Genomic DNA, 26,163 nt, shown 5'->3' on the forward strand with positions numbered 1-26,163 from the left:
AAAATTCAGAGGTAGGGCAAAACTTTTCAAGAACCAAGCATGCTAATAATTAAATATATGATTATTAGTATGATTTACGCTTCAAGGCAATGTTAACTTTTCCTGCCATGAAGTAGAAACTTGAGGACCTACAGATTCAGTGAAGTGTCTTGTGGTTCATCAAAAGACCCTGTAACAGGCATTTTGAAAATGCAGCTAAAATAACAATTGGATTGATTTACCCCACAATGTTGTGGATTTTTACGTCCTAGATTAGAGTGAAAGGATTTTAAAGTACAGATTAAGGTTTGCTGTTATTGCCTCCTGATGTTGGGGGTTTTCAAAAGGACTGATTTTCAAATAATATTTTGGCTGAAATGAATTGTTCATTCTCAGAACCAGGACCCTGCTCCCAGGAAGAGGGGTCCCACCACTGGTACACACTAATGCTGGCTGGAACGTTTTTAGATCCAAAAGGGGCCATCTGTGGGGGTGACTTATGTAAGGTTTTTATTTATTCAGACAGGGTTCCTCCGTATGCCCAGCTGGGCTGTGCAAGGCAGACCTTTCTAGTTGTTATCCTTGGTGTGACCTTAATGTGCCTTTGCCATATGTTTCTGCTTTTATGGGTCATGGTTTATGCCGGTTCACAGTCAGCGCCAATTTACTGCAGAAGCAGTAAAATACCAGCAAATAAAAATCCATATGAAAATGTGTGAAAGCTTCTCACTGCCCATGGATGGCACCTGGGTTTCTCTGCTTGTAGACGGGACAGACTGCTCTGCATTTGCTGGGGAAAAAGGGAAATTCTCCATGTAAGATTTCAGTTCAAGCAGCTTTGATTACAATATGCAAGAACTATGGTGCAAGACTTATATTCACTGTTTTAGTATGAATTATTCCAAACAACAGAGAATTTCTGAATGCTTTTATGGAAATGCTTCCTCCACAGGCAGATTATGAATGAATCATGTCTTAATAGTAAAGCAGGTGTCCCAGGGACACGCATATTGCATAATGTATGCACTATGTAGCAACGTAGATTATTAGCTGCTGAACAGTTTTATAGCTTTTGACCGGATTTCAGCTAATACATCAGAAAGAGGTGGAAGGGAGCTGGCGGATGTGAGATGTTAGCTGGCCCTAGGAGGCTGCAGAAGCGATGGTGCCAAACACCACCATGAGCCAGGAGTAACAGAGACTGAGCAGGATGTCAGAATAGCAAAGCCCCTGAGGACAGGAGGGACAGGTACTGGGCATTCCCTGGGACAGGGCAGGCAATCAGCTGCACCCCAAGGGCATGGACAATTTTGTTTTTATCTGTTTGCAGCACTCAGTTGCCACTGATAAGTATAAGGGTGTGCAAACACAGGCTGGAGGTGGGAACAGCAGAACCACTGCTGTTCAGGCTGCCTAAAATATTGCATTGTAAATTATTCCTTCTGCTGGCTATAAATTTACCTAAAGTTTAGTAGTTTAGATTAGAGACATGACACTTAATAAAACAAATGGTTTTACACTGCTTATGTCTTTTGCTGCCCTGTGAAAATCCACCTACATCTGGCTAAGTTACAAGCCTTTGAAAAAGCAATTCACACATGCTCTGTAGAAACATATTTAATTTCAGCATTTAATGACCCCAAGGATTGCCTCATGCTTTAGCTTGGCCTCCCAGAATAAATAAACTTATTCAGCTCTGGTTGATGTTTCAGTGCCCACAATGTGCACCTCCTGTCCAGTCCAGGTGGTACAGAGGGCTTTTATAATTACGACCTTTGCTTGCAATCACAGCTTTCCCTGCACTAGGCCTGGCTGCAGCAAGAAATGCAGCTGGGTGTCAGCAGGCTGCACCCTGTGTTTGCAGGGCTGCATCATCCCTGCTGCTGGCAGCAGATTTGGAGAGATGAAGATTCAGCAGTGAAACCAACTGAAAACTGGGGTCACTGGGATGGCAGACTGAAAGATGAGGCAGGCATAAAGGACTGGAGGCAGCTGGATTTTGAAGCGCCTGTGGTGGGCAAGAAAATGGGGATGCTCAGGGGGAGGCCTCCCAAGACTGGGAGTGGTCCTTTGGCACAGCCCTGGAGCAGTGGGTGCTGCTCGCCCGTTCTCCACAAACCCCTGTGTAGGCTTGGCAAGTTGTTTAAACCAAATCTCGCACAGATGGTGAGATTACACACTGCTGATTTCCAGTCTGCCAGGCTATAGACTTGGGTGTCTAATTTCCAGAAGTACTTGGTGCTAACCTGCAACTGCAGTCAATGAGATGTGTGCTTTGGACACTTGAAGTGCTCTGCAAAACCAGACTGCCAGCACTGGGAAACAGGTGCCCTGAGTTAGAGGAACACATAGACCCTGATCTCACTCACTTAAGCCGTCCACATGCAAAATGGAAACTAAAAGAATCCTTACTGCAGTGCTACAGCAGTAAACGAATTAGCATTTAAGAGGCACACAAGTGCTGTGTTGATGAACTCCATGGAAAAGCTCAGGAGGTAATTAACAAAGCCTATCTTCAGAGCAGGGCTTGAATAACAGGCAGGAAATATGTCACGGAGCCACACACTGAATCTCTAGAAGGAAGCAAAATACATAGCCACGTCTTAGCTCTGCACTGTCTACCTGGGCACTGAGTGAGGACAGAGCCCTCTGAGAAAGCACCATATGTGCTGCTGGAGCATGGTCACAATGAGAGGGTTGCATTACCCACACTTGCCTGGCTGAGTGACTGCTGCTCCCACAGCCCACATTTTGCTTTTCTTGCTGTTGCAGTGCTCAGGTTCGCAGCCTAAAAAGCACCTCAGCAAGGCCGCTTTCGTTCTGCAGTGGTGCTCTCCCTGTGGACATGAAACTTCGGAGGTAGGGCCTGGGAGTAGGTGCTCTCAGGGCTGCGTCCTCCATGGTGTTGGCACACAGAAGTGAAGAGACTAAGATCTGGTAGCAAACCTGGTTGGGAATCCTGCTTCTGGGGTCGCTGACGAGAGAAAAAGGCAGGCTGAAGGATAAACAGGACTGGAGTGTCTGAGCAAAGGCACTGGAGGCTGTTGGGCGAGGAAGCTTGCTTGCTAGGCAAGGGGTAGGGGATGAGCAGGGAAAGTATAATAATCATAAAGTGGGAGAAGCAAAATTTCCTCATTGTTTTTTTTATTTATTTTTTATTTTTTTTGCTTTGCTATCATATTCCATGTATTTTTTAGCAGCTCTTGCTGAATCTCTGTAAATTGGTGCTGACTGCTGCTGTCCTGTTGTCTTTATTAGGCCTCACGGCTAGGCCTGCCTTTTGCTGTGTGACAAGTTGTACCTTGGGGTCTTAAGGAATAAGGAACTCATGTCTGATCCAGGTGTTCTGATTCCTTTTATACGAGAGAAAAAAAAAAAAAAAAAAAAAAAAAAAAGTGAGGAAGGGTCATATAGCAGGGAAAAAAGATGGAGAGTACACACTCCTACCCACACCTTTCCCTACTCTGGACTTAGCATGTGGCTGGGGCAAGATCTTGACACAGAAAGTCAGAAGTGCTTCGAATTAGGTTATAACAGGCACATCCATACTGATAAATGAAGAAAGACCAAGGAGTGGCCCCCTAATTCCAAGGTATGTGATACAGACTGACTCTGTTGTCCTGTGGGCAAAGCATGGGAATGGGAGCAAGGTCAGGTCTGTACCACCTGTGGGAGCACACACATCTTCCAAGAAGCCTTCCTTCCCCACGCATTTCATTTATAAGTGCTTTCAGTGCTGACAAAGTACCTTTTATAATCCTTCATGTCTGCACACCTGCATTGTTTCTGTAATGGTGGGGAAAATTCATTTTTCCCACCTAATGAAGACAAGCCCCTGAGGTGCATTGCAAAGCATGCTCTGGGGTGCTGGGCCCTCCTCTGCAGTCTGATGGGGAGGGCGGAAGGCAGAGAAAGAAATGCCCCTCAGACCTTGTCAATATGAAAATTCGTAGGTGTGATTTTTTTTTTTTAAAAGTGTTTTCTCCTTCTTATGTTCTGAAAAGGGAATGAATAATTGGGAGATGAACAGCCCTGAGGTGCTGGTGAAATGGGAAGGGAATTAGAGGGAAGTGAGCAGATGGGAGGTGAGAGGTAGATGAATAGAGTCACACAACGTGATCTGATTGATCAGCTGCAGTGTGTCATGCTGAGAGTTTGAAGCCTCCTGCACTTGGGGAAAAAGAATGCCACCCTCCTTCTTCCTCCGTGAAAACCTCCAGATGAAACCGAGCACAAATGTAGGATGTCCATGCTCCTGTGGGCTGCAACACATCTGCATTGCTGTGACGGAAAGCAGAAAATGAGGGACCAGAGAACTGAAGGCCATCTTTTACAGTGAGCAACTAACTATGCACCAGCAATTATTATTAGCTCAGTGCAGGGTTTTAGGATTTTATTTTTTATGGGAAACAAAAGCAATACAGAGCAGACGTCAGTCCTTGTGAATTGATTCACTCCATCTGTACTCTGACAAGAGCCTTCTGAAACAAATGCAATGAGAAGGCTTGCATCCAGTCTTTTTATGCTGTTTTTTTTTTTTTTTTTTTGACTAAATTTGAGGTAGTTGCATTGAAACGACCACACGCATAAAGCCATCTGCTGTTTTAGATACGGATGTACATACCAACATGCAGTGCTGTCATTTAAAATATATGGTTGACCTGCTGGAAAAACAGCTGGATAATGTTGATTTTCCAGACTTCCAAATATTCTTGCTGAAAAGTAAAAACACCATGGTGGTTTTGATTGACATTTTAAATGGAGCACAGTCAGATGATACCTATGCTTCAGAAGTGAGAATTCGTTTCTGCTTCCATTTCAATTCTTCTCTCCTAAGGAAGGCTAACTAGGCTGGGAAACTGGGCTAGGGAATTTTGTGGCCATTGACTTCTCAATTAATTACCTCAGAAATAGTTCCCTGTCCATGGTGATCACATGCTATTTTTACAGGAGCTAAGTCTCCAGCATGTATTGTATTAAAGATGGGCAGAGGGTCTGCCAGGTCAGGGCTCTTATCTATGTGATACAAGCAGTTGTCTACTTGTGTTAAATTTTAACTCAACCAGATCCCAAGTGTTATCCAGGCTGGTTGTTGGGAAGATTTAACTGAGAAAGGAGGAAAGGCAGAAGGTTTTCAATTCAGAGATATTCATTTATAATTCTAAAATTGCAGTGCTCATGCCACATTTCATGTGAGTGTTGAAGGTGATATGGTGTGAGGTAGTTGTTGCTACGATACTTAGGTAACATTGCCTGAGAAATCATGGAAGCTGTTCCACCTTATGTCAACAGACAAAAATGCATCAGAACAGAGGTTTGAATGTATATAATACATGTATTATATTAGGCCCTTAAGACAGTGGGACTCTATGCTGTCTTTAAGTTTTGAGTATCCCTATTGCAGTACTACACAAAAGATGTGATAAAAATCAAAAGGGAAAAAAACCTTACCTAGATAAAGTGCATGACTCCTGAGCTTTAATGTGATCTCAACTCAAAGTCTAAATCACGTAGTGCCAACTGGCCTGAAAGGTACAGACTGGAAGACCTTGTGCAAGATTAGACTTGAGCAAGGCAACCATTGTAGGAACTCCACTGATGTGGCTGAGGACATCAGGTCACAGCCTATGGTCACAGCCTATGAGAGTTACCTGACCTAATGGCGTGTGAAGAACACAAGGATCTTTTGTTTGTAGGATTCCACTGTGCACAAAGACACGGAGGCTTTGTTTCCATAAATTTCTTACAGGCTAATACAGCAATGAGGAAAAAAAATAGTAATGCAGCTAAAATAGGCAGCAGCACTTTTGAAACAGAAGTCTAGAACACTAGAGCTCACATACAAAAATCCCTAAATGCTGTGCAAACTTGCACATACCTAGACCACTGCTGTGTTCCTTGGACCAAACACATATGTTAGATATACACAAAAGCAATATGAAACAAACATATAGGGGATATTTATTTTTTTTTTTTTTTCAGAAAAACATTTGTCTTAATCTCTACAGCAAAATGTAATTACTGGCTAGTTGAAAATGCTTTATGCAACACTGGCCTATCACGAGTCATATTTCTCTGTCACTAAGTAGAGTATAGCTATGGAACATATATTGCAGGATGGTATATAGGCCAGAAAAAACATCTCTCTCACACCAAGTTATTACATTAGATTGTGAGCTCTGTTGATAAATATTGCCAAAATGTTTTTCTGAGTATCTGTACCGTTAATATTCACCAAACCTAAAGGATATTTTAAAAAGTAGTTTGCAATCTTGTTGAGAATTGAGTATTTTTCTCTTTCTTCCTAAAATTGATGTTACAACAAACCATTTTTTCAGCAAATGAAAAACTGATGCATTTGGAAAATGGAAATCTAAACACAACAGTAGGCTGTGGTGACTTGGAAAATAGTGATGATTGTTTCAGTCATTACCATGCACTTCAGAGAATGGCTTATTTTAAGACACGGGGCTAAGCAGCTTCTGGAGAAAAGGAGAGATTTCTTATGCTTCAGAGTTTGGCATATACTAATGCCTCAGTTGGATTCCTCTTCATATTGAAGGGCTGAGCATAGCACTTGAATCATTCAGTGTCTTGAACGTGTGGGTCAGGTGGGCTGCAAGGCATTTGCTAGACGCTCCAGCTAGTTTGGCTCTTGTGTGAAGAGGAGCAGACTGGGACCTACATACAGAGCTTGGAATTGCATTGCTCCCAAGTTGGCACACATCTGAGCACCAGTGCAGGGAGGAAACTGGTATCTTGCTGGTACAGATGCAAGAAAAAATTTTGTGTAATGAGCTGAGAGCAGAGATAACCAGCAGTGGTCACACAAGGCAGATTTGAGAGATTTTTTTCACGATTGACTTAGGACAGAAACTTTCCACTGTGTGCTGGCAAATACTGCAAAAATCTGTAAGTTTTTATACTCATTTTAGGGCAGTGAATCAGCCATAAACAAAACTTTGGTGACAAGTATTAATTAGGTACTATTTAATAACAATTTAACTTGATACTCCAGAAAAGAGAACAAAAAACTTGTGATTTGAATCCATTCTGTATCAGTTTCAAAACCAGATGAGTAGATCTTGCTGCCACATACTAGAAATATGTAAATTTCCATTTGCATAATCTCTTGAATCAGCTGCTTTTCTATATTAAAATGCAGCCATAAACATTATACATGTCACATTACTGTAAAAAAATACACAGTGAAAACATTTGGGCAAACACTTGCTTTGAAAATCTTCCCATCGAGCATCCAGTTTTTGTTATTTCTCTCTGGAGTTTTTTTTTTTTTTAATGAAAATTTTTATTATGCTTTAATGAGAGCTTCAGGCATAAGAATAAGAAAAATAATCATACAAGTTATTCACAGTCACACTATTGAGTCTTGATCACGTGCTGCTGTACCACAGGATGCAATTTATTAGTGATTCTTATCAAAAGAGAAGTGATCTCTAATCGCATAAAACAGCTAAGGCTTGAACTGAGGTTACCATAATGAGCAACTGGAAACTACAAATATATCCTGCAGGTAATAAGAGTTACTCCTACCTCTAAAAGCTATCCATGAGAAAACTGGCTCTATAAAATGATATGCAACATGTAAATGCTTGCTCCTGCTACCTTTGAAAAAGTTTCCTTTTAAAAGTTCTCTGTCCAGAAAGTGGTTTTACTCTAAAACTCATTGCCAGCTCCACACTGGGAGGCAACTCCTAGCCCCAAACATAGGAAATGGAAGATAATGAATCTCTGTAACACACTCATCAGTTCCTCCCATCATAGCTCAGTGGGCAAACACTGGAGCACACAGAGCTCAGAAAATGAAATCCTCTTGAATTTTCTCATTAAGTTAAACCCATTCAGCTTTTGTCACTGCCAAAAATCCCAACACTCCACTTTCTTACTCATTTGTTCTGCCTTTTTTTTTTTTTTTTTCTTTTCCCATTAGAAGCAAAGCACAAGCTGTGTCTCCCACCTTGAAGACAGAAATTAATTTTAAATGGACTATCCCCGAACAAGGTTCTCCTTCAAGGGTGTAGACAAGGAGATAAAGATAAATGGAAGGATTGGGCAGCACACCAGAAGCTCCCTTGATGTCATATTAAGTCTGGTATCTTCATTGGTCTTGGATAACTCAGGGAAGTTCTGTCCCTTAGGCACCTCCATCAGTAAAACGTGATTTATCTACTTGCCAGTCACCAGATTTGTAACAAGCATGAGCTGAGACTCGCTCCTGCAAGCACTTGTATAAATTGTTTTGTTCATGCAAAGTAATCCAGTCAGCAATAGCAGAAGCTATGTTGCCTAGGAGGACATTAAGTGCTAACAGATCCCATGGTTTCTCAGGATCAAGCCTTTAATGGATTTAATTAATTATTTTATGTATTCAACATAGTGGCTATGCACTAAATATTTTGAATGCATTTGAAATAAATAAGGAGTCACTTCCCTATTCATATTTAAAAGAATGTGTCTCAAATTATATAGACCAGAGTCAATAAACAAAAGGTGATAAAGGTGAAAATGAACAAAAGCAAAAATCACAAAATGAAGCAAAAGGATCCCAATAAGTGTTCCTGCAGCAGCCCTCACTGGCATGTGCCTGTTCTTGCTTTCAGGTCCCAGTCGGTGGTGGAAGCCGGCACGCTGAAACACGAGGACCTGGGAGAAAGTGAGAACACCCAGCCGCTGCTGGCCCTGGACTGAGCTCCCACTCACCAGTCACGGAAACATTCACAGACTTCCACCATACCAGAAACCCACAGAGCACACGATACACACTCACACACGTGCACGCGTTTTGCTTGAGAACAACTCCTTCATGTTTCTTGCCCAAGTAATAACTGTCACCAGCCATCTGTCTGTCCGCAGGGCCAAAGCTGAACAAAATTTCTATTGACACAGGATGCGAAGGAAGACACAGCAGGGGTCTGTCCATACATAAAGAACTTGTTTTTCTTTTTTTCTTTTGGTCTTGTGGCATTAAAATATTGGAAATGGTGGGACTGCATTCTCCTTTCAAAGGAAGCAGGGAGTGTCAGTAGAAGTTTTCCTGAAGCCGCCGGCAGGGATGCTCTGTTTTATAGAAGCCAAGGTTAAATGTGTTTTAAAGCAAGGCATCTTAAAGTCTGTGCTGAAATTAGCAGTTTAAAGTGGTTCAGAGGGCAGAAATAGCATCTACAGCGTGCTCGAATTCTACAGAAGGATTTCGCATTAAAAAAAAAAATCAATGCCAGCATAATGCCATTCAACATGACACTTTGTGATTGCCTCATCCATACTGCTTATAGGGGGTCACTTATTTCATATCTAGCAAAAATTATTCTTAACTTCTGGAGCCCTTATAAAACTGTCAGCTATGTGGAAGGAGCTGTGTGGGCAGCAGACAGACAATTTGGAATGCAATTATTTAATTTTAACGATGTGTTTTTCCACAGGCGACTCCGGAGCCTATTAGATGTGTGTGTGCGTGTGTGTGTGCGTGCGTGCGCAAGGGGGGTGCTAGGGAGACCCATTGGACACATTCACCAGTGATTAATGGCTCAATCCAGATTTTTTCATTTAGGTCACAACGACAAATGAAAGCTCTGCAGAGCCATTTACCCCCTTCCCTCCTGCAGCCAGTGAAAGGTGTAGCCAGAAGGGTATGCTGATTGCAGTTGTGGGCCATGGTTAAATGAGAAAGAAAAACTTAGAATTAATTATTCAGTGCAAGCTTCTTGTAGAAAGAAATGTGGACAAACGGAAGAACTGAAATGCCAAAGACCAGTTTGTTATCTCTCTCTTTGCTCTACCTGCAAAAAAGAGTCCCATCCCTTCACTGAAATGGAAACCAGATGAAAGAAATAAAAGAAAAATCGTTATCAAGTTGCATGTGCAGTGACTTTATTTCCTAAAACAGTTACAACCACTGTACACACCTCTGTCTTCAATTTAATTGCCATGCACTGGCAATTACTAGAACACGTGATTGGCAGCAACATATCAAAAATAACGGTGTAAACCATATATAGATAAAATGAGATGATAATAGGCAGCACAAGAGCTTTTCATACAACTCCGGAACATCCACTGAATTAATTCATAAACGATACACTGAAAGTGATGGTCTAGTTCAACTGGACGTGGTCATCATTAACAAATGGAGTAAATAAATGCTGCCTTTGTTTACAACATTTTAAGCCTGCACAAGCAGAAAGCACATTGACAGACTCTGTTAACACACCTGGGATTTACCCGCTTGTATACGTACAGAATAACCTCATTCACAATAAACTTCTTCTGCAGTAGTGTGTTACTGATACAAAGCCTGGCCTCCATGGCAGCATGTTTTTAAGGCAGTGAATGTTCCCAGCAAGGCAACACAAGAGTTAGAAAAAGAAGCAGACACTCCGAGGCTTGCAGGAACATTAAATAAGACGATTGAGCCCATTTATCTTTGGAATTTCTTCCATTCCCTCTCCCCTGGCATTATAACCTAGTACAGAAAACTGCTCTCCTTCCCTAGGCTCATGAAGATGCACAGACATTGGGATTTGTCACAGAGAACTTGCTTAAAGCGTAAAGTAAAACAAACAAAAATAAACGAGACAGACATTGACTACTATACTGCAGCATTAATGAAGAACTACACTTTGGTTTGCATTTTTTTTTTTTTTCTGTTAAGACACTTAATGTCACTGCTATTGAATCTTTGGGATGACCTATTACTGTTCATTCAAGTGGGAGAGGTTTTGCCCAAGAACTGAAAATATCACTGAATTCTAGCCCTTGAAGATTAATTATTGAAGGTCAGAATTATTTACTTTTTGACTGTGACATGGATAAATAAATACAGATATACAGGGCATCCTGTGTAACTGTAGGAGCTTATACAAACTCTGCGCTTGCAAGAGCTACAGGCGGGAAGGAATCTACCTCTTAACATCGTGACAAGTACGTACCACGTTATAAATAGGAGGCTATACTGCCCTGCTCTGGCACTTCCCTCTGTAAATACATCTGAAGAACAAAATGTTTAATTTGCAATGGCTCTCCATTTAAAAAGCATTTCCATTCACTTCATCCATTGGCATTTTCAATGTGTAAAAGCTTTTTCAACATGAAATACTGGATGGCAAAGAGGAATACATAAGATAATATACCACTTATTCGCTGCCTAATGTCCATGTTCTGCTATATATCTCCTCACCATTTATGTACTTAATTCAATAAAAGTATCTAACAAAAAAAAAGATGCTCTCAGCTCCTTGACAGGTAGGCAGAGAGTTGAATCACTTTAGTGTTGCAGCAGCTATTCACAATATACCTTGTCACATTCAAGGCACTTAAGATTGCAAATGGCCAATATGTCACTACAAAATTTAATGACGAGTGCTACTTTGGCACACACAAATTTGGAGTAGATTACTTTGATCTATTTGTTGATACAATCTGAAGGACAGCATGGATTTTTATAAATAAAGCTCTAAACTTTTTACCATTGCTTTAGTGTCTATTTCGAGCTATAGAAACTAAAATGCAATATTAATTAAAATACTCCTAAGCCACTAGTTTTAGTTTAAACAGTTCTTGATTCCTCCTTTACAAACTATTTCTTTATTTTACAGAATTACAAAATAGTTTATAATTTGTACTGCTTGTTCACTGTACAGAGATACAAAATGCAGCCTCTGACTTAATTTTTTAACTTTATTTTACTACGGCCCCTTGATATAAAAGGTATGTTATTTCAAGTTTTGTACATGATTCTCCTAAAGCTCTCCAAAAGTATTTCTGTATGTTTTAAAGTGTGAAACAAATCTCTTCAGCTTTCATCATGATTAACTGAGAACTGTTACCTTCTTGTAGATGGTACTCTGTTATTGTTGATTTGGACAACACATTAAAGCCTAATTAACATTGCTGCCTAAAACTTACTTTTGATCAGAGAGAATATCAGCATGTTTTATTTATTTCTAATAGTCAAAAAGGAAATTAAAGTGCACACCTCCAGAAACTGGTTACAACAAATTATGGTGCAATCACCATGTGTTATGTGGCATTACAAGATTTAATTACTTAATAAAATACAAGTCTGAAAAGCATTCAATTGATGGAAATGCAAACCTGTATTTTGCTTAGCAAATGTTGCATTCTGATCATGCAGTATGTGCTGTAGTGCCCATAATACTTAGGTACCATGACATTGTCTCTGCAGTACAAAACCACTGAACATTAAAGAAATAAGACAACTGTTCGGTATCCTTTGGACAATGAAGCCAAAGCTGTGAAGACTAAGTAACGTTAATGTCTCCTTGCATAGTACCTGTCTCTCACAACCCATGCTAGAGATGCCTCTGCTCTTGACAGGCTTGGTGAGAGCGGAGCATCCTAGCACACCTATCCACACCCCACTGGTTTTGCAGGTCAGTTGATAACAGCCAGTCATGAACAACATCAGTGCAACCTCTGGTCTGTCTTCCCTGTTAGTGTTCTCAGAAGTTAACAGTGGAGGGTCCTGCACCCTCCATCTCCTTTGAAATAGCAAAGATGCAAAAATCAGCAAACTGCTTTAAACATCCATGAAGTTTTCTCTCTTCAAAATAAGGGCTTTTTACCATATAGTAAATTCTGTATAGCAAATACAGAGTATACTGTAAATGGTACTGTAATAAGACTGCTTCAGTATTGCATCATGCATTGCAAGGCAAAGGGAATACCATAAGCTCAATTAAAGGATCATTCTAGCACTCTGTAGGATGCTGGCAGCAGAAGAATGACCATCCAACCTAAAAGGAGCCCCTGGAAGAAGGTGCCTCAAACTCTTGCTGGGTAGAAAATAGTTATCACAACTCAAGCTTTTATAACGATAGGAAGAACAGCAGTTCACCACATAATCTTAAGAACTGTTGAGCACTTGAAGATCCAAGTCTACAGATGTCATATTTGCTCAACAACTTCCAGAATCACATTACAAAATTTAAGGTTACCTGCTAAGAGAACTATTTTGTTTTAGAAGAGCAACCCTAAGAAGCTGATTATGCGAGTTTCTATTCTCTTGCCTCCCTGGAAATGCAAAGGCCACAGTTGGCAGAAATGAAATTTGTTCATATACAGTCTTTTCCTTCTGCTTATAGCTAGAGATGTACTATGTATATACATTATTTTTAAAAATAGTGGTTGATTAAAAATCTGTTCATAATTATGCTAGAAAAATAGGTAGAAAAAATACAAAACACACATAACCCATTCACATTATCTACAGTTGATAATATAGGGACATATCTTATACCTAAAGCAGTAACATTGCAACTGCACATGATTTTCAAAGTTGATTGTATGCATACGTCTATAAATAACTCACATGCTGCTACCCAGATAGAAACCTGGGAAGCGTTTCCTGGATGTAGTATAGCAAATCTTGTGCCCGAACATGGCCAGGCAGGTAACTGATTGGTTTTGTATGCATAGTACAGCATAGCAAAAACATCTGCACATTCCTCAGCTTGAAAAACCAGACCTATTGCTCTTTGGCTGACAAGATTTGTATTTTCAGACTTGTAGCCAGAAAAACAATACATATCAGTGCTGTATCAGTGTGGAAAAAAAAAAAAAAAAGAAAAAATGAACAAAAAAACATGGCTTGCCTTTTTTTTTTTTTTTTCAAACTCAAGTCCTCTGTAATTGTAAAATGCCATTGTTATCTCTTCTAACCCTTTTAATACTAGTATTCCTCATATGCAGGATAAATTAACCCTGCATGCTTCTATTTGCATACTCTGAAGGGTCCTCTCTCCTCTGCTCTTCACATCAGAAGTAACCCCTTAAATAGCAGGAAGGGTACGTCTCTGTTGTGCTGATAACTCTGGGTGCCACACATCAACAATAAATATCAGGCGATAATTTTCAGCATCCTGCCACACTTCATGCTCGAAAGAGTCATCAAAAATAAGAACTTTCCCTTCTTCCCAGGTTCTGCAACACAAAAAGAGAACATGCATTAGTGTAGTATTTGAAGTGCCATGGCGGCTCTTAGAGGCAAGATATAATTAAGATATAAGAGTATCTGAGTCTTAATTGACATAAAGCTACAGAAAGGTCAGTCTAATGAACCTTCATATTATTGAGGGATTGTTTTCTCTCCCTCTGCATAGTTATGCCCATACGTGCCCACATACGTATTCAGACATTTGCAATATTTGTTATTTATTTAATTTTAATGAGCTTAGTCCAATAACCTGGGAACATTCATCAAGCTTAGAGGTACTGGTACAATAATCAACTTCTCCACTTTTCTAATCAGATATACACATAATGAGTAATGGAAACTGACGGTATGATGAGCAAAATGTTTTGAAAATAAATTATGCTAAATCAGTCTGCTCTTTCTGAAAATCAGAATAACAGACTTAAGCCCCAGTCCTGCTTTATAATATCAGGGGCATTATCAGTCTTGTCCCACAAATCCATTCAAAGCACAGAGCCTACAGATTTTTCTTCAGAGGAAGGTTGCAATGACATAGCATACATTGGGTCAGGTTATACTGTTGAAGCTGAACTGAAAGGACGAGACCACATAATTTAAACCTCTTCTGCTTGCCAAGTAATGCTAAGGCAGAGGAGATCACTGAATGGGACATAACTACTCTGGGTGAGTGTTCATTGCTACGTGGAAAAGCCAAGTTTTAACAGCGAAATCTTTCCAAGATCTGCACCTTTGTTAGGCACAAAAAGAGAAACAATTTATACAAACTGGCTTATTTTTGAGAAACTCCATTGTTTGAAAAAAAAAAGTGATTGGATTTAAAAGCAATGGCAAGAGCCAATGGATAGGGGGAACATTAACGGTCGAAAGAATCAGCACTCCTTTCAGTTTTATGAAATATAGAATCACAAAATAATTAAGGTCAGAAGAAACCTCAGAAGGTTATCTGTTCCAAGCTTTTGCTGAGAGCAAGTCTCAGCAAAGTTAGCATAAAAGCAAAGTTAGATCCAAAAAAAGCAAAAGATACATCCAAAAAGAAAGCAAAGTTAGACCTGAAAGCAAAGTTAGACCCAACTTTGAGGCTAGATGAGATATCTCAGGTTATCATCTACTGGATTTTTGAGTATTTACAGTGATAGCCATTCCATCACCTCTTCTAGTGTTTCACCAGCCTAATAACGAACGTTTATTTCCTTGTGTCCATTATGTCTCAGAGAATCATAGAATAGCCTGATTTAGGAAGGGCCCACAAGGATCATGGAGTCCAACTGCTGCCTCCACACAGGACCACCCCAAAATCAGACCATGCGTCTGAGCGCGTTGTCCAAATGCTTCTTGAATTCTGACAAGTTCAGTGCTATGACCACTGCTCTGGGGAGACTGTCCCAGTGCCTCTCCACCCTCAGGGTGAAGAACCTTTTCCTAACACCCAGCCTGAACCTCCCCTGCCACACCTTCATGCCATTATTTATGTCTCATTCTATATCTACACACCTCCAAAAGAGTCTGTCTTGTGCAGTCACCCATTGTTAGCTGAAGACAGTAACCAGGCTCCCCTTTAGCCTTCTCTTTTTCAGGCTCCAAACTAATTCTTTGAGTCCCCTCAGCAGAGGACTGGAGCATGTCAGCTTTTTTATGTCAGCTTTTTAAAACCTAATCAGCTTTTTCTTTTTCAACCTCCACAGGAGTCATTTTAGTTTATCAATGACTTTCTTGTGCTGAAGAGCCTCCAGATTGGAGAAAGAACTTCAGCTACTGTATCTCATGTTCAGAAGAGAGGGAAAAAATTGCTCCCCTCAAACTGCTTCATCAAAATGACAGCACATGTTGCTTGTCCTCTAGGACCTTCAGCTGTTTTCTGCAAAGCTGCTTTCTATCCAGTCATCATGCACCCTATACTGTTGCAAAGTGTTAATCTGTTATCAGTTGCAGGGCTTTGCATTTGCCTTTGTTGGACTTCATGAAGTTTTAGTTGGCCCACTTCTCTAGCCTGTTGAGATCTGGATTCATAATTCATAAAAAAGAGGTTTAGTGCCTGGTTAAACTGCAAACTCAATACCGAAAAAAAATCAGCATATGATCAGTGAACATTAGTGATAATGTCACCACACTGTAAAATGTCACTGTGCTAGCTATTTGTCACTTGTCCCTCAGATCTCAGACTTGGCTTCTGCACTTGGACACAGCAGCTGGTTGTGTGTTGCATGGTTTGTCTGTCGTAAAGTCAAGCAGTGGTATGAGCAAAGCAAATTTATTTCGCATTGCAACAAGACAGATGCATGAGTCTGATTATTCATCCAGTCTCACCCGCAAGGGTGTAACAGCCAGTCAAGTCAGTAACAGCCAATGTTACCTTCTAAAGTTACTCTACAATGACTACATAATAAAGTTTTTCAACAAGATGCCTTGGGAAGCAAAGCAGCCCATTAGGATTGATGCTGTTAAAGGGAATTAGGAACTGTGAACTGTAGTGATGAGAAAGAAGCAAAGATATCATAATCAAAGATGATATAATATAATGCTTGGCTCATTCATGTGTTCATTCACATGGAAATTTTCTTTTCTTCCCCCCCCCCCCCAAATAAGGGTGAAAATGAGATTCAGAGTCCTAAGTCATCTATGTATTTATGAACATTTAACTCAACAAAAGCAAAAATCAACGTTTATGGGGCTGTGCTGTAATGTTCTGAAGGGAAATGGAAATTGAGATAGAAATGATCATCTGGCCATATTTAAAACAGTGGACAGTCAGCATTAACAGTGAAAAATTCACACTTTCTTGCACGTGGACATCAGACACAAAAGCCCACAAAATGAGCCTTTTGCAGGTTTCAAGCATAATCATGTGTTTTTTTTCTAGTACCAAATCAGCTTTCCAATAAACAAAAATGTTCTATGTCATACAGGCCCCAAACCTCTGCTACTGCACTAGAATTACATTGGTATTATTCCAGTCAATGCTGTTATGTGGCAAAGAATCAGGCCTTTTTTTTTCCCCTCTAAATTAAATCAAGCCTGAACAGCACTGCACTAAATAGCCTGAAAGTGTAGCTCAGTAAAGGACAATAAAAACTCCAAGCATCCAGATGAAATAGCTTCAGAGGTTAAAAGCAGGGATCTATCATTTGCATCATACTGGGTCGGGCTGTTTTGCACAACAAAGAAGAAGTCATAAAGTTGACAGAACTATTAGCCCCTTTTGGATAGATTACAAAAAACACCATTAGTATGCAAATAAATATTTTCCAGATGCCTTCATGGTGTGAGAAACACTTCACAGTGGGACCACAGGGAGGATATTATTCTTGTCTGGTGCTGAGCCACTTTGGGTTAGGGTTTTATGTCACCTGCACGGATATTATTTCACCTGTCACAGGTGAAATCTTGGACTGACATCTGCTTAAGGTTATAATTCTGCAGCTTCGTTTCAAAATATGATTACCATGTCTGACAGAGATGTTTGATTTTGATAACTAGATATTATTTGCCTCCCATTTTTGTGCACTGCACCCTGCACTTTCCAGAGCTGGGACTTCAGAATGGCCCAACGACCTAAAATTACTATAGCTGTGCTGAATAACAACGAGGTGCGCCAAGCTCCTAGCAGCAACATAAAAACTCTTGTGCAAGTAGTGGAGTAAAACTCAGTATTAGACAATGCTGAGTTGTGTGTATATCAAAGGATGAGATGAATAATAGCACTGCTCCTCTAAACACCTACAGTGGGTGGCACAGAGGTAACTGGGCACAACATTCACATTATTTCTCTATCTTGTACAAGCAGCAGTGGGACGCAGGAAGCCAGAGAAGGATGCCAGAGAAGGATGGCATCAAAGCACTGACCCCTGACACACTATCCTTGATACTTGAGCCAGCTCAAGTTAGAAACCACTAGCTTCCTACTGCTCTGAACCACCAGGAGAGGACGAATGGAAAATGCTAAAGATATGTTTTTCTCCTGACATCATTTCTTTCAACAGTAGTTCACCCACCTCTTTCATAGAGAAAGGGATGTAAAAACAACAACAACAACAAACCCTTTTCATGATTAGTGAACATACTTTCAATGTTTTCAGTGAAAAAATCCTGCCTTTGACTATGAATGCATAGCTCTTGCCAAAATCAACTAAAGCTAACACATTCGAAAACAGGCTGTAGTCAGTTCTTGAGTGCAAGTTTTACATTTCAAATGAGCAAGTCTGATGCATAAGAATGAGCCAGATTCAGAAGCCTAGACACTGAAATGCTGTCTGCAGCATACCAGCAGCAACATACGTTTTTCCACTCTGCCCTGCCACATCCCTGATGTTGACGGGCTGCTGCTACCAGGGGGGTGTAGTTATGTTCATTTTCCAAACCACCATCCCTTCTGTTCAGACTGAGACAAAGAAGGGTGGCCAGCCTAATGAGTGGTGAGCTGTGGATACCTGGTCTCTTGGAAATAGATAAAAACCACCACTTTGTTCACACAGGCCACTGAACAGCCACCTAATGGTAATTCCTTTCAGTCACGACAAATCTGGATTCATTATAGTGTCCTGCAGTGAAAGCACCCCACATCTCTCTATTAGTCCTAAGCCGGATAGCTACCTCTACCACCATCCTACTGTCTAACTTAAACTTGTTTCAGATATTGAATTGGAATGCTGGAAATAAACATGTTTGTCACAACCTAGGTAGTGTAGGTTTTATAGCTTATTTAATAGTCTGTCACAGTCAACGTTATGTTGGTAGGAGCCCTAACACATCTATAGCGACATTTTTAACAGCTGGATACTTGTATCCTCAAAAATTCTAAAAAATTATTGTTGTAGTTATTTTCAGATGTGGAAAAAAAAACTAATAACTTTGCTATATATTACAGTCATGCAGGCAGGAGTGGATTTCTCTATATCAAATATAGCTGTACATTAGTACTGCGAAAAGATTTCAAAATTAACACTTGTTGCACTCAGATGCTACAGACAAGACAAAATCTTCCAGGTAGATATATAGAGATATATAAATATTAAGCATTATTAGAATTCCACGTAAGTCTCAGCAAGTTAAGTCTTCAAGTAAAAAAGTAATATAGTTAATACTTTATTTTCCTGTGTTTAATATCATGTAAAAACCTATCCCATTCTTAAGTTTAGGATTTTCTCGTATTTCCCAGGGAAGTATGTGCTCTGATTGTAACATCCAAGCCATTGCTATTTCTTTTTCCTTTTTTTTTTTTTTTTTCTTCCCACAAAACAGAGACAAAACTGGTTTCCAAGTCAGCATAATTTCTCCCTAAAGGACAAGAATTCTTACTCAAAATGGACTTTGAATAAACTTGCTACCTGTGTAACTCATTGTGCCAAACACTTTATAGATGTATTCATCTTTAAATCAACTTCAGCTGGAATATTTTTAACTGAGTTATATTGAATTAGAATGAATGTTTCAGCTAGAAACAACGCTTCTGCAGAAATTTGGTCACAGAGGTGAAAACACAGCTTTAGCTTAGTCTCAGCTTTTGCTGAATAAGTGAAGAATTCTAAGGCAATAAAATAAAATAAAATAGAGGACCTTTGTTGGCAAGTATATTAGACTGGCATTGTAAATGTAAACACAGACATTTCATAGACTAAAAACAATGTTATTTCCACACTATTGCAGAAAAGAGCAGCTTTGTTTCCAAAGATCCTTCTGGCATTGTTTGACAACTGACATTTATATGTTTGTAGCAAGAGTGAGGGTGTAGGTTGCCTGTTTAATGAAATACATAGCACCTCCTGATCAGTGAAACATCCTTTTTTTTTTTCTTCCTTCTTTTTATTACATGCAGCACCACAACTTCTCAGGGTTGAGAAAGCTGAGGGAAAACGAATGACCAAAGTGGGGAGGAGGAGGGAGGGTGAAGTACCTGTTTTCTTGGGCACACCGAATTCTGCAGCCTTCTTTAGGTATCACCAAGCCCAAATGCATCCGTAGCCGACAATTGGTGGGCCCTGTGTGGGGCCATACGTGAGTCCCTGGATGCATTACAGAATACTTGATCTGCAAGAGGAGACAGAGGACTTCAACAAAGCCATTTTCACAAGCATACTGCTACATGTTCAGGACTTCCTTACATCTCATCCACGAGGACCAATCAAAAGTGCAATGTCACATTTTGTTAGTCTCAGCAACGATCGTGTGATTCTACATTCTGAAGGTGTTCAAAACTACAAAAAGAAGTCTTGTGGTGTGTGTGCACACTTTTTATTTTGTTTAATTATTTTTGTTTGATTATTCAGGGATATACATGGAAAAAATCCCATGAGATACACTGCTGGAGAGAAGAGTAGTCTAGGACAGCTGGCTGATTTTGAAGGATCACCTCCTCCAAGCTCAGGAACAGTTTATTGTATGTGCAGGAAGCACGGAGATCCTGAAAAAGTGAAATATAGGGAAAAAAAAACATACAAGAGAAGAAAGCATGGTGAGATCACCCAGGAAGAACACAGAGACACTCTCTGTATGTGCAGGGAAGAGGCTAAGAAAGGCAAAGATAATCTGGTGTTGAATCTTGAGACGAAAGCAAAGGGCAACAAGAAAGGTTTCTACAGATACATCAATAAAATAAAGTCCGGGGAAAATGGGTCTAGGGATGGGTCTGCTGCTGAATGTGGCAGGAGATATGATGACAAAGGATGTGGAAATGGCTGAGGTACTAAAAGCCTTCTTTGCCTCAGTCTTTACTGGTAAGACTGACCTTCAGGAATCCCAGGCACCTGAGAACAGCAAAGAAGCCTGGAGCAAAGACTTACCCACAGGTTAGGAAACATTTAGACAAACTCAACAAATTGTTCCATTGACCCTGATGGGTTCTACCCACGGCTTACTGATGTCAAGAGTCCACACACAATCTCTGAAATGTCAGGTAACCAGGGGAGGTTCCTGAAGACTGGAAGAAAGCAAATGTTCCTGTCTTCAAGGCAGAAAACAAGGACAAAGAACTACAGGTCAGTCAGTTTCATCTCAGTGACAGTAGATAATCCTGGAATTGATTTCTAAACACATGAAGGAAAAGAAGGTGACTGGGAGCAGTCAGCATGGATTTATGAATGGGAAACCATGCTTAACAAGCTTTCTACAGTGAGATGCCTAGCTTGATGGACGAGGGGAAGATGGGTGGGTATTATTAATTTAAACTTTAGTAAGGCTTTTGACACTGCCTGTAGAATAACATCCTCGTTGACAAACTGATGAAGTAGAAACTAGGTAAGCTGACAGTGAAGGGGATGGAAATCTAGCAGTTCAGCCAGGTTCAAGGAGTTGTGATCAAAATACAAATTCCATCTCACCAGAGGTATACCCCAAGGCTCAATACTGGGTCCAACACTGTTTAGTAGCTTCACTGATGACCTGGATGATGGGGCACAGTGCATCCCTTGGCAAGGACAGAAAATTGAGTAGAAAGGGTTGATAAACCAAATGTTTTTGGCTGCCATTCACAGGGACCTGGACAAGGTGGAGCAAGGAGCAAATACGAATCTCATGATATTCAACAAAGAGAAATGAAAAGTCCTGCACTGGGGAGGAGTAACCCCACGCAGTACTACAAGCTATAGAACAACTGTCTGGGAAACAACTTCACAGAAAAAGAGCTCAGGGTCCTCGTATAGAACAGTTTGGACGTGAGCCAGCAATGCGTTCTTGCAACAGAGAAAGATAACAGTCTCCTGGGCTGCATTAGGCAGAGCCTTGCCAGCAGTTTGAGGGAGGTGATCCTTCCCCTCAGAACTGGTGAGACATCTTGAGTGTCCAGTTCTGGGCTACCCACTACAAGAGAAACATGGACATCCTGGAGCGAGTCTAGTGAAGGGCCACAAAGATGCTTAAGGGACTGGAACACCTGACATATGAGGGGAGGCTGAGAGAGCTGGGACTGCTCAGCCTAAAGAGAAGGCTCAGTGGGGATATTACCAATATATATAAATACCTGATGGGAGGAGTGAATAAGATGGAGCCAGACTCTTCTCAGTGGTATCCAATTAAAGGCAAAGAGGCAATGCACATGGATTTGGGAATATGGGATATTCCATTTAAACATAAGAAAAAAAACACCTTTTTTACAGTAAGGGCGATTGAACATTTGAGCAGGTTGTCCAGAGATTGTAGAGTCTCGATCCTTGGGCATTCAAAAACCTGACTAGACAGTGTCCTGAGCAACATGCTCCAGTTTACCGCACTTTGAGAAAGGGCTGGACTAGAAGATCCCCAGAGATGCCTTCCCTTTCTGTGATTCTACAACCCAATGAACAAAAAAGGTGAATATCGCATGACGGTGGTGAGAAGCACCTTTTCAATGGAGAAATCTGCATTTCAGGATAGGACGAGGTAGCTTTGATAAATCTTGCATTTTAAGACATTGCTAGCTCTCCAACTTCAACAAAATGAACACAAGAGAATGTGTATCTAATGCCTTAGCTGTTCCCACCATCTGAGGTTTCATCTTACCAGCAATTCCTTATAACAGCAAGCAATAAGCTCCAGTGGCTGTGGTGAACACAGATGCTCTATTCCGTTGCCTCTGCTACAGTGAGATATGTTAGGCCTGATTGCCCCGTCAGACCCTAAAGCAACCTGAACAACTGCTACTGCTGTCTATGCAGAAAAGTTATTCATACACCACAGAAATACTTTTATAACCCTAATAATACTTTCATTGTGGAATGATTACTGCCATGTATGCTATCTGCCCATGCAGATCAGTCTAGAAACTTCTGTGAGTCTCATATACATATATATGCGGTATTCAAGTATTATACAAATATTTAAATATTCCTGAATCACAGACAGGTTATACTATGGTTGTAAAGCAAAACTGACAAGTTTTACCCTGGCACATTGGAATGACAACAAAAAACAGTACCTCTCTTATCTTCAAGAGATCCATTTTCAGCTGTGGTGCGACAGTTTTCTTGGGGTTAGCCATACTGACTGTGATGACCTCTTAAGTCACTTAGGATTAGGCTTAGTAAGTTATTACTATCAGTTGACCCATGGTAAATAACTACTTACCCAACATGAGCTCCCTGTGATCACAAGGGAAAATGGTTTTACTAAAAATCCCATAGAAGAGCTTCAGCTAATATATTTTATCTCATATTTGCTGAAGGCTATTAGAGTATCAACTTCATTGTGTGTCTGAGCCATCACTGAATATATCAAGGTCACACATTCCTCTGTACACATTCCTTAACATCACCTTCTCACAGCTTTAGGGACTTGCAAAAATGAAGAAGTTTGCCAGGTACCTGCCCTCTTCGGCAGCCTGTAGCTTCTGGGAATCTTTCCAATAAAGCACACGTTTTCGGAACACCTTTGCAAGCATTCTCGTTTTTTCTTCCTGGTGAAAATAAGAGATTGAGCATTCATAAGTGCAATGAACAAACAGTCCCTTGTTTTCTACTTTGCAGAACAGCAACAAAGTTGTCAAAGAGCTGACACAAAAAGAGGTAAATAATATCATACACATTTTACAAATTATGCAACAGCAAGTGCTGATATTGTAATATCAGAGTAGCCTGACACTTCTTTGCTTTTGAACTTTTTGTGAGAAGCAGGCTTTCTACCATTTTAAACATGATTCTAAAAGTATGATTATACTTTTATTAATGATTAAATAGATCATTAAAGTATAATCATTAAAAAGACAAAAATGCTACCAATATGATACCATTTCAACATCTGATTATATTTTCATATAGCTTGGCTTTTAATATTTTATCTTACAGAACTCTTTCACATGTAAAGTCTTTTAAGAAGTTCAGGTCATTCCAGTAATTGAGCCTCCCACTGCAAAGCTCAGAGACAGAACAGCAGGCTTATTAAAGCTCATATTCTATTTGCCCATACCATTTCTGAAGATGGATCTCACCTAGCTGGCAACACAGTATTGAGAATATGTCTTCTCCTGCCTTCCTGTCTTCCCTCAGGCTGATCTGCACATGCATTACCATGCAAAATTTTGGCAGCCTTGCCAGGAAATGAGTATTACCCTCAAGGGATTCTTAGAAGTGCTTGTGGGCTACGTGATTTAGAATAAAGAATTCTTGTTCACTGTTGCTGGGGTCTCAGAAACTATTTTATCAGATCATTTCTTCTGCAGACTTAAATAACAGGTACAGTGATTAAAAAAACTATTCCAGAAAAACTGTGTTGATACTCCTTATTACACTACATTAATGTGAGAAAGTGAAACTGGGGAAAGAGAAATACAAAATGTTTTACCTTGTTGCCATAAAGTAAACTGACTCCAGTCTCCCTTTTCTCGCAGATTCTCATCCTCAGGCAAGAAGAGGCTTTTTTTCTTATCCATCACAGCAAGCCCCTCATCCCGAATAAGTTTCCAATTTTTTTCTAAGGACTGTTGTGAGAGCCATGTTAGTTCACTGAGAACTTACTGCATTTTGCTTTAGTATCTTATTTTTTTTCCCTGCCATTATTAACTTTTTATTTTTTTAATTTAAAAGTACTTAAAAAAAGAGTTCATCATTATAAAGTTTCCTTATGTCAATTCCCTTATGACAAGTTATGGCAGGAAAACTTTCATAGTATTATTCAGATTCAGTTACATTTGTATTGTAAAATTTCAGTAATCCCCAGCCTCCTGCAGATTAGGCCTCACTTTAACTTGCTTTTTGATTAGCCTACGGGCTCTTTAACAGATCATTTTATGTTGCAGGCTAAGAAGAGTATTGATCTTCTTAAACATAGCACATGCTACCTGGAAGCACTCTTGAGACTAGAAAACCACTCACGTAACCTGAAGCTCCTAGTGTTGACAGAACCTCCTAGTTCAAAGAGGACAAATGCAAACATGCTACTTAAGTTGACAGTTATGATTTAAACCTTCAGAAAGGTTTGCAAAGATTCACTTGCACATTCTGATGCTATTGGAAGAGATCAAATACGACTTGAAATGCCAGGTGACAATTTATGGATACAACTATTAAAAGTGTGTAAGCTGCCGTGTACTTCATACATACCAAACCCACATGACTGTAGAATTACGATTTTTGTTCTCTGCTGCCTTAGGACATTCTACTTGTAAAAATCAGGTAGATTAGAAACCTTGTATTCTACCAGTAATAAGTCATTTTAATGTTACAGGAAGATAAATGAAAAACCCACTGTGTAACAATGGATCTGGATAATGATGATGTGACTTCCATTTCCCAGCTGCTTACGATACTCACTAAACCTTATTTTTGGTGAATAGTTTTCATTTTTCCTTTGTGCTCTTGAACAAAGCATTTCTGTAAGACATTTTCAGTCAATTTCAAACTGAAAATAGGCTAAGGTGTGTTCCCACATTGCCTCTTTGTATGATGTGTATAGCTGAGTAAAACTCCACAACCTTTGTAACACAGGTCAGACGAGGTAATATAACTGCCCCTTTTCAGCCGTATGGTTATTAGCCTTTCACCGTTTAAATAGCCGCATTTACCACTTCAGTTTCTTTTTCAATTAAAAGACAAGCTGATCTTGCAAAGTAGGTGGTACACTGATATATCATAAATGGCTCTGGAAACAGCCACGGCTAGAACACGATGTCTATAATACGGTGACCATCTCCCAGTACAGGAAGCCTAAAAAGGCTAAGATCTATGAAAATTAGGATTGTGCTGGTGTTATTTCAGTACTCTTTTTCTTCCTAGCAAATTGCATTCTCTTATCCATCAGTAAAGGGGAAAAGCACTCATCATTTTTCCTGCTGCATTTACCCTCTTCTCTCCCACTGATGGGCTTCCATAACACTCCTTTAACAATTAAGTAGAAACATTTTCAAGAATATCTTCCTAAAACTTTTTTTTTTTTTTTTTTTTCCTGAAATGCAGGGTACAAAACAGACTGAAAATTTCCATCTAATCAGAGATGAACAGGGGAACATTGCTGGTACTGATTCAGCACTATCATTTCTACATAAGGAAATACCAGTTTGCATACCTGAATTTGTACTGGCTGCAGAAGAGAAAGAAATGAAAAATTTGCATTTATATAAGTTTCAATTTAAAGTGATACAGATCAACAAAATTGGAAAACTTTGAAAGACATGACAAGTGCTCCTGTTTCCTCAAACTCCTAACCCTTCTCCTGAAAAATAAAAAGGTAAGAAGGAGCTTTCACCCACGCAGACAAAAAGATGCATGAAGAGCACTGGTGGTGCAAGGAGATGCACATAATGGCAGCTTTGTCAC

At 39.9% G+C, this 26,163-nt stretch overlaps 2 protein-coding genes across 8 annotated transcripts in view; one reads left to right on the forward strand and one right to left on the reverse strand.

The window, feature by feature from the left end:
- CLVS1 (clavesin 1) overlaps positions 1 to 9,209 on the forward strand; it is a 103,675-nt gene extending 94,466 nt beyond the window's left edge. The window contains exon 6 of the mRNA XM_035319195.1: positions 8,601 to 9,209. Coding sequence (XP_035175086.1) covers positions 8,601 to 8,688 — 88 coding nt within the window. The 3' untranslated portion in view covers positions 8,689 to 9,209. The remainder of the gene's footprint in view (positions 1 to 8,600) is intronic.
- A 1,432-nt stretch (positions 9,210 to 10,641) lies between these two features.
- ASPH (aspartate beta-hydroxylase) overlaps positions 10,642 to 26,163 on the reverse strand; it is a 113,878-nt gene continuing 98,356 nt past the window's right edge. For all 7 annotated transcript variants that reach the window (XM_035319190.1, XM_035319188.1, XM_035319187.1 and 4 more), the window contains 4 exons: positions 24,194 to 24,329; positions 23,218 to 23,309; positions 19,839 to 19,972; positions 10,642 to 13,938 (listed from right to left, as the gene is read on the reverse strand). In XM_035319190.1, coding sequence (XP_035175081.1) covers positions 13,788 to 13,938; positions 19,839 to 19,972; positions 23,218 to 23,309; positions 24,194 to 24,329 — 513 coding nt within the window. In that variant the 3' untranslated portion in view covers positions 10,642 to 13,787. The remainder of the gene's footprint in view (positions 13,939 to 19,838; positions 19,973 to 23,217; positions 23,310 to 24,193; positions 24,330 to 26,163) is intronic.

Source organism: Oxyura jamaicensis, chromosome 2 (genome assembly GCF_011077185.1).
Source record: "Oxyura jamaicensis isolate SHBP4307 breed ruddy duck chromosome 2, BPBGC_Ojam_1.0, whole genome shotgun sequence".
In the NCBI taxonomy this organism is placed as follows: domain Eukaryota; kingdom Metazoa; phylum Chordata; class Aves; order Anseriformes; family Anatidae; genus Oxyura; species Oxyura jamaicensis.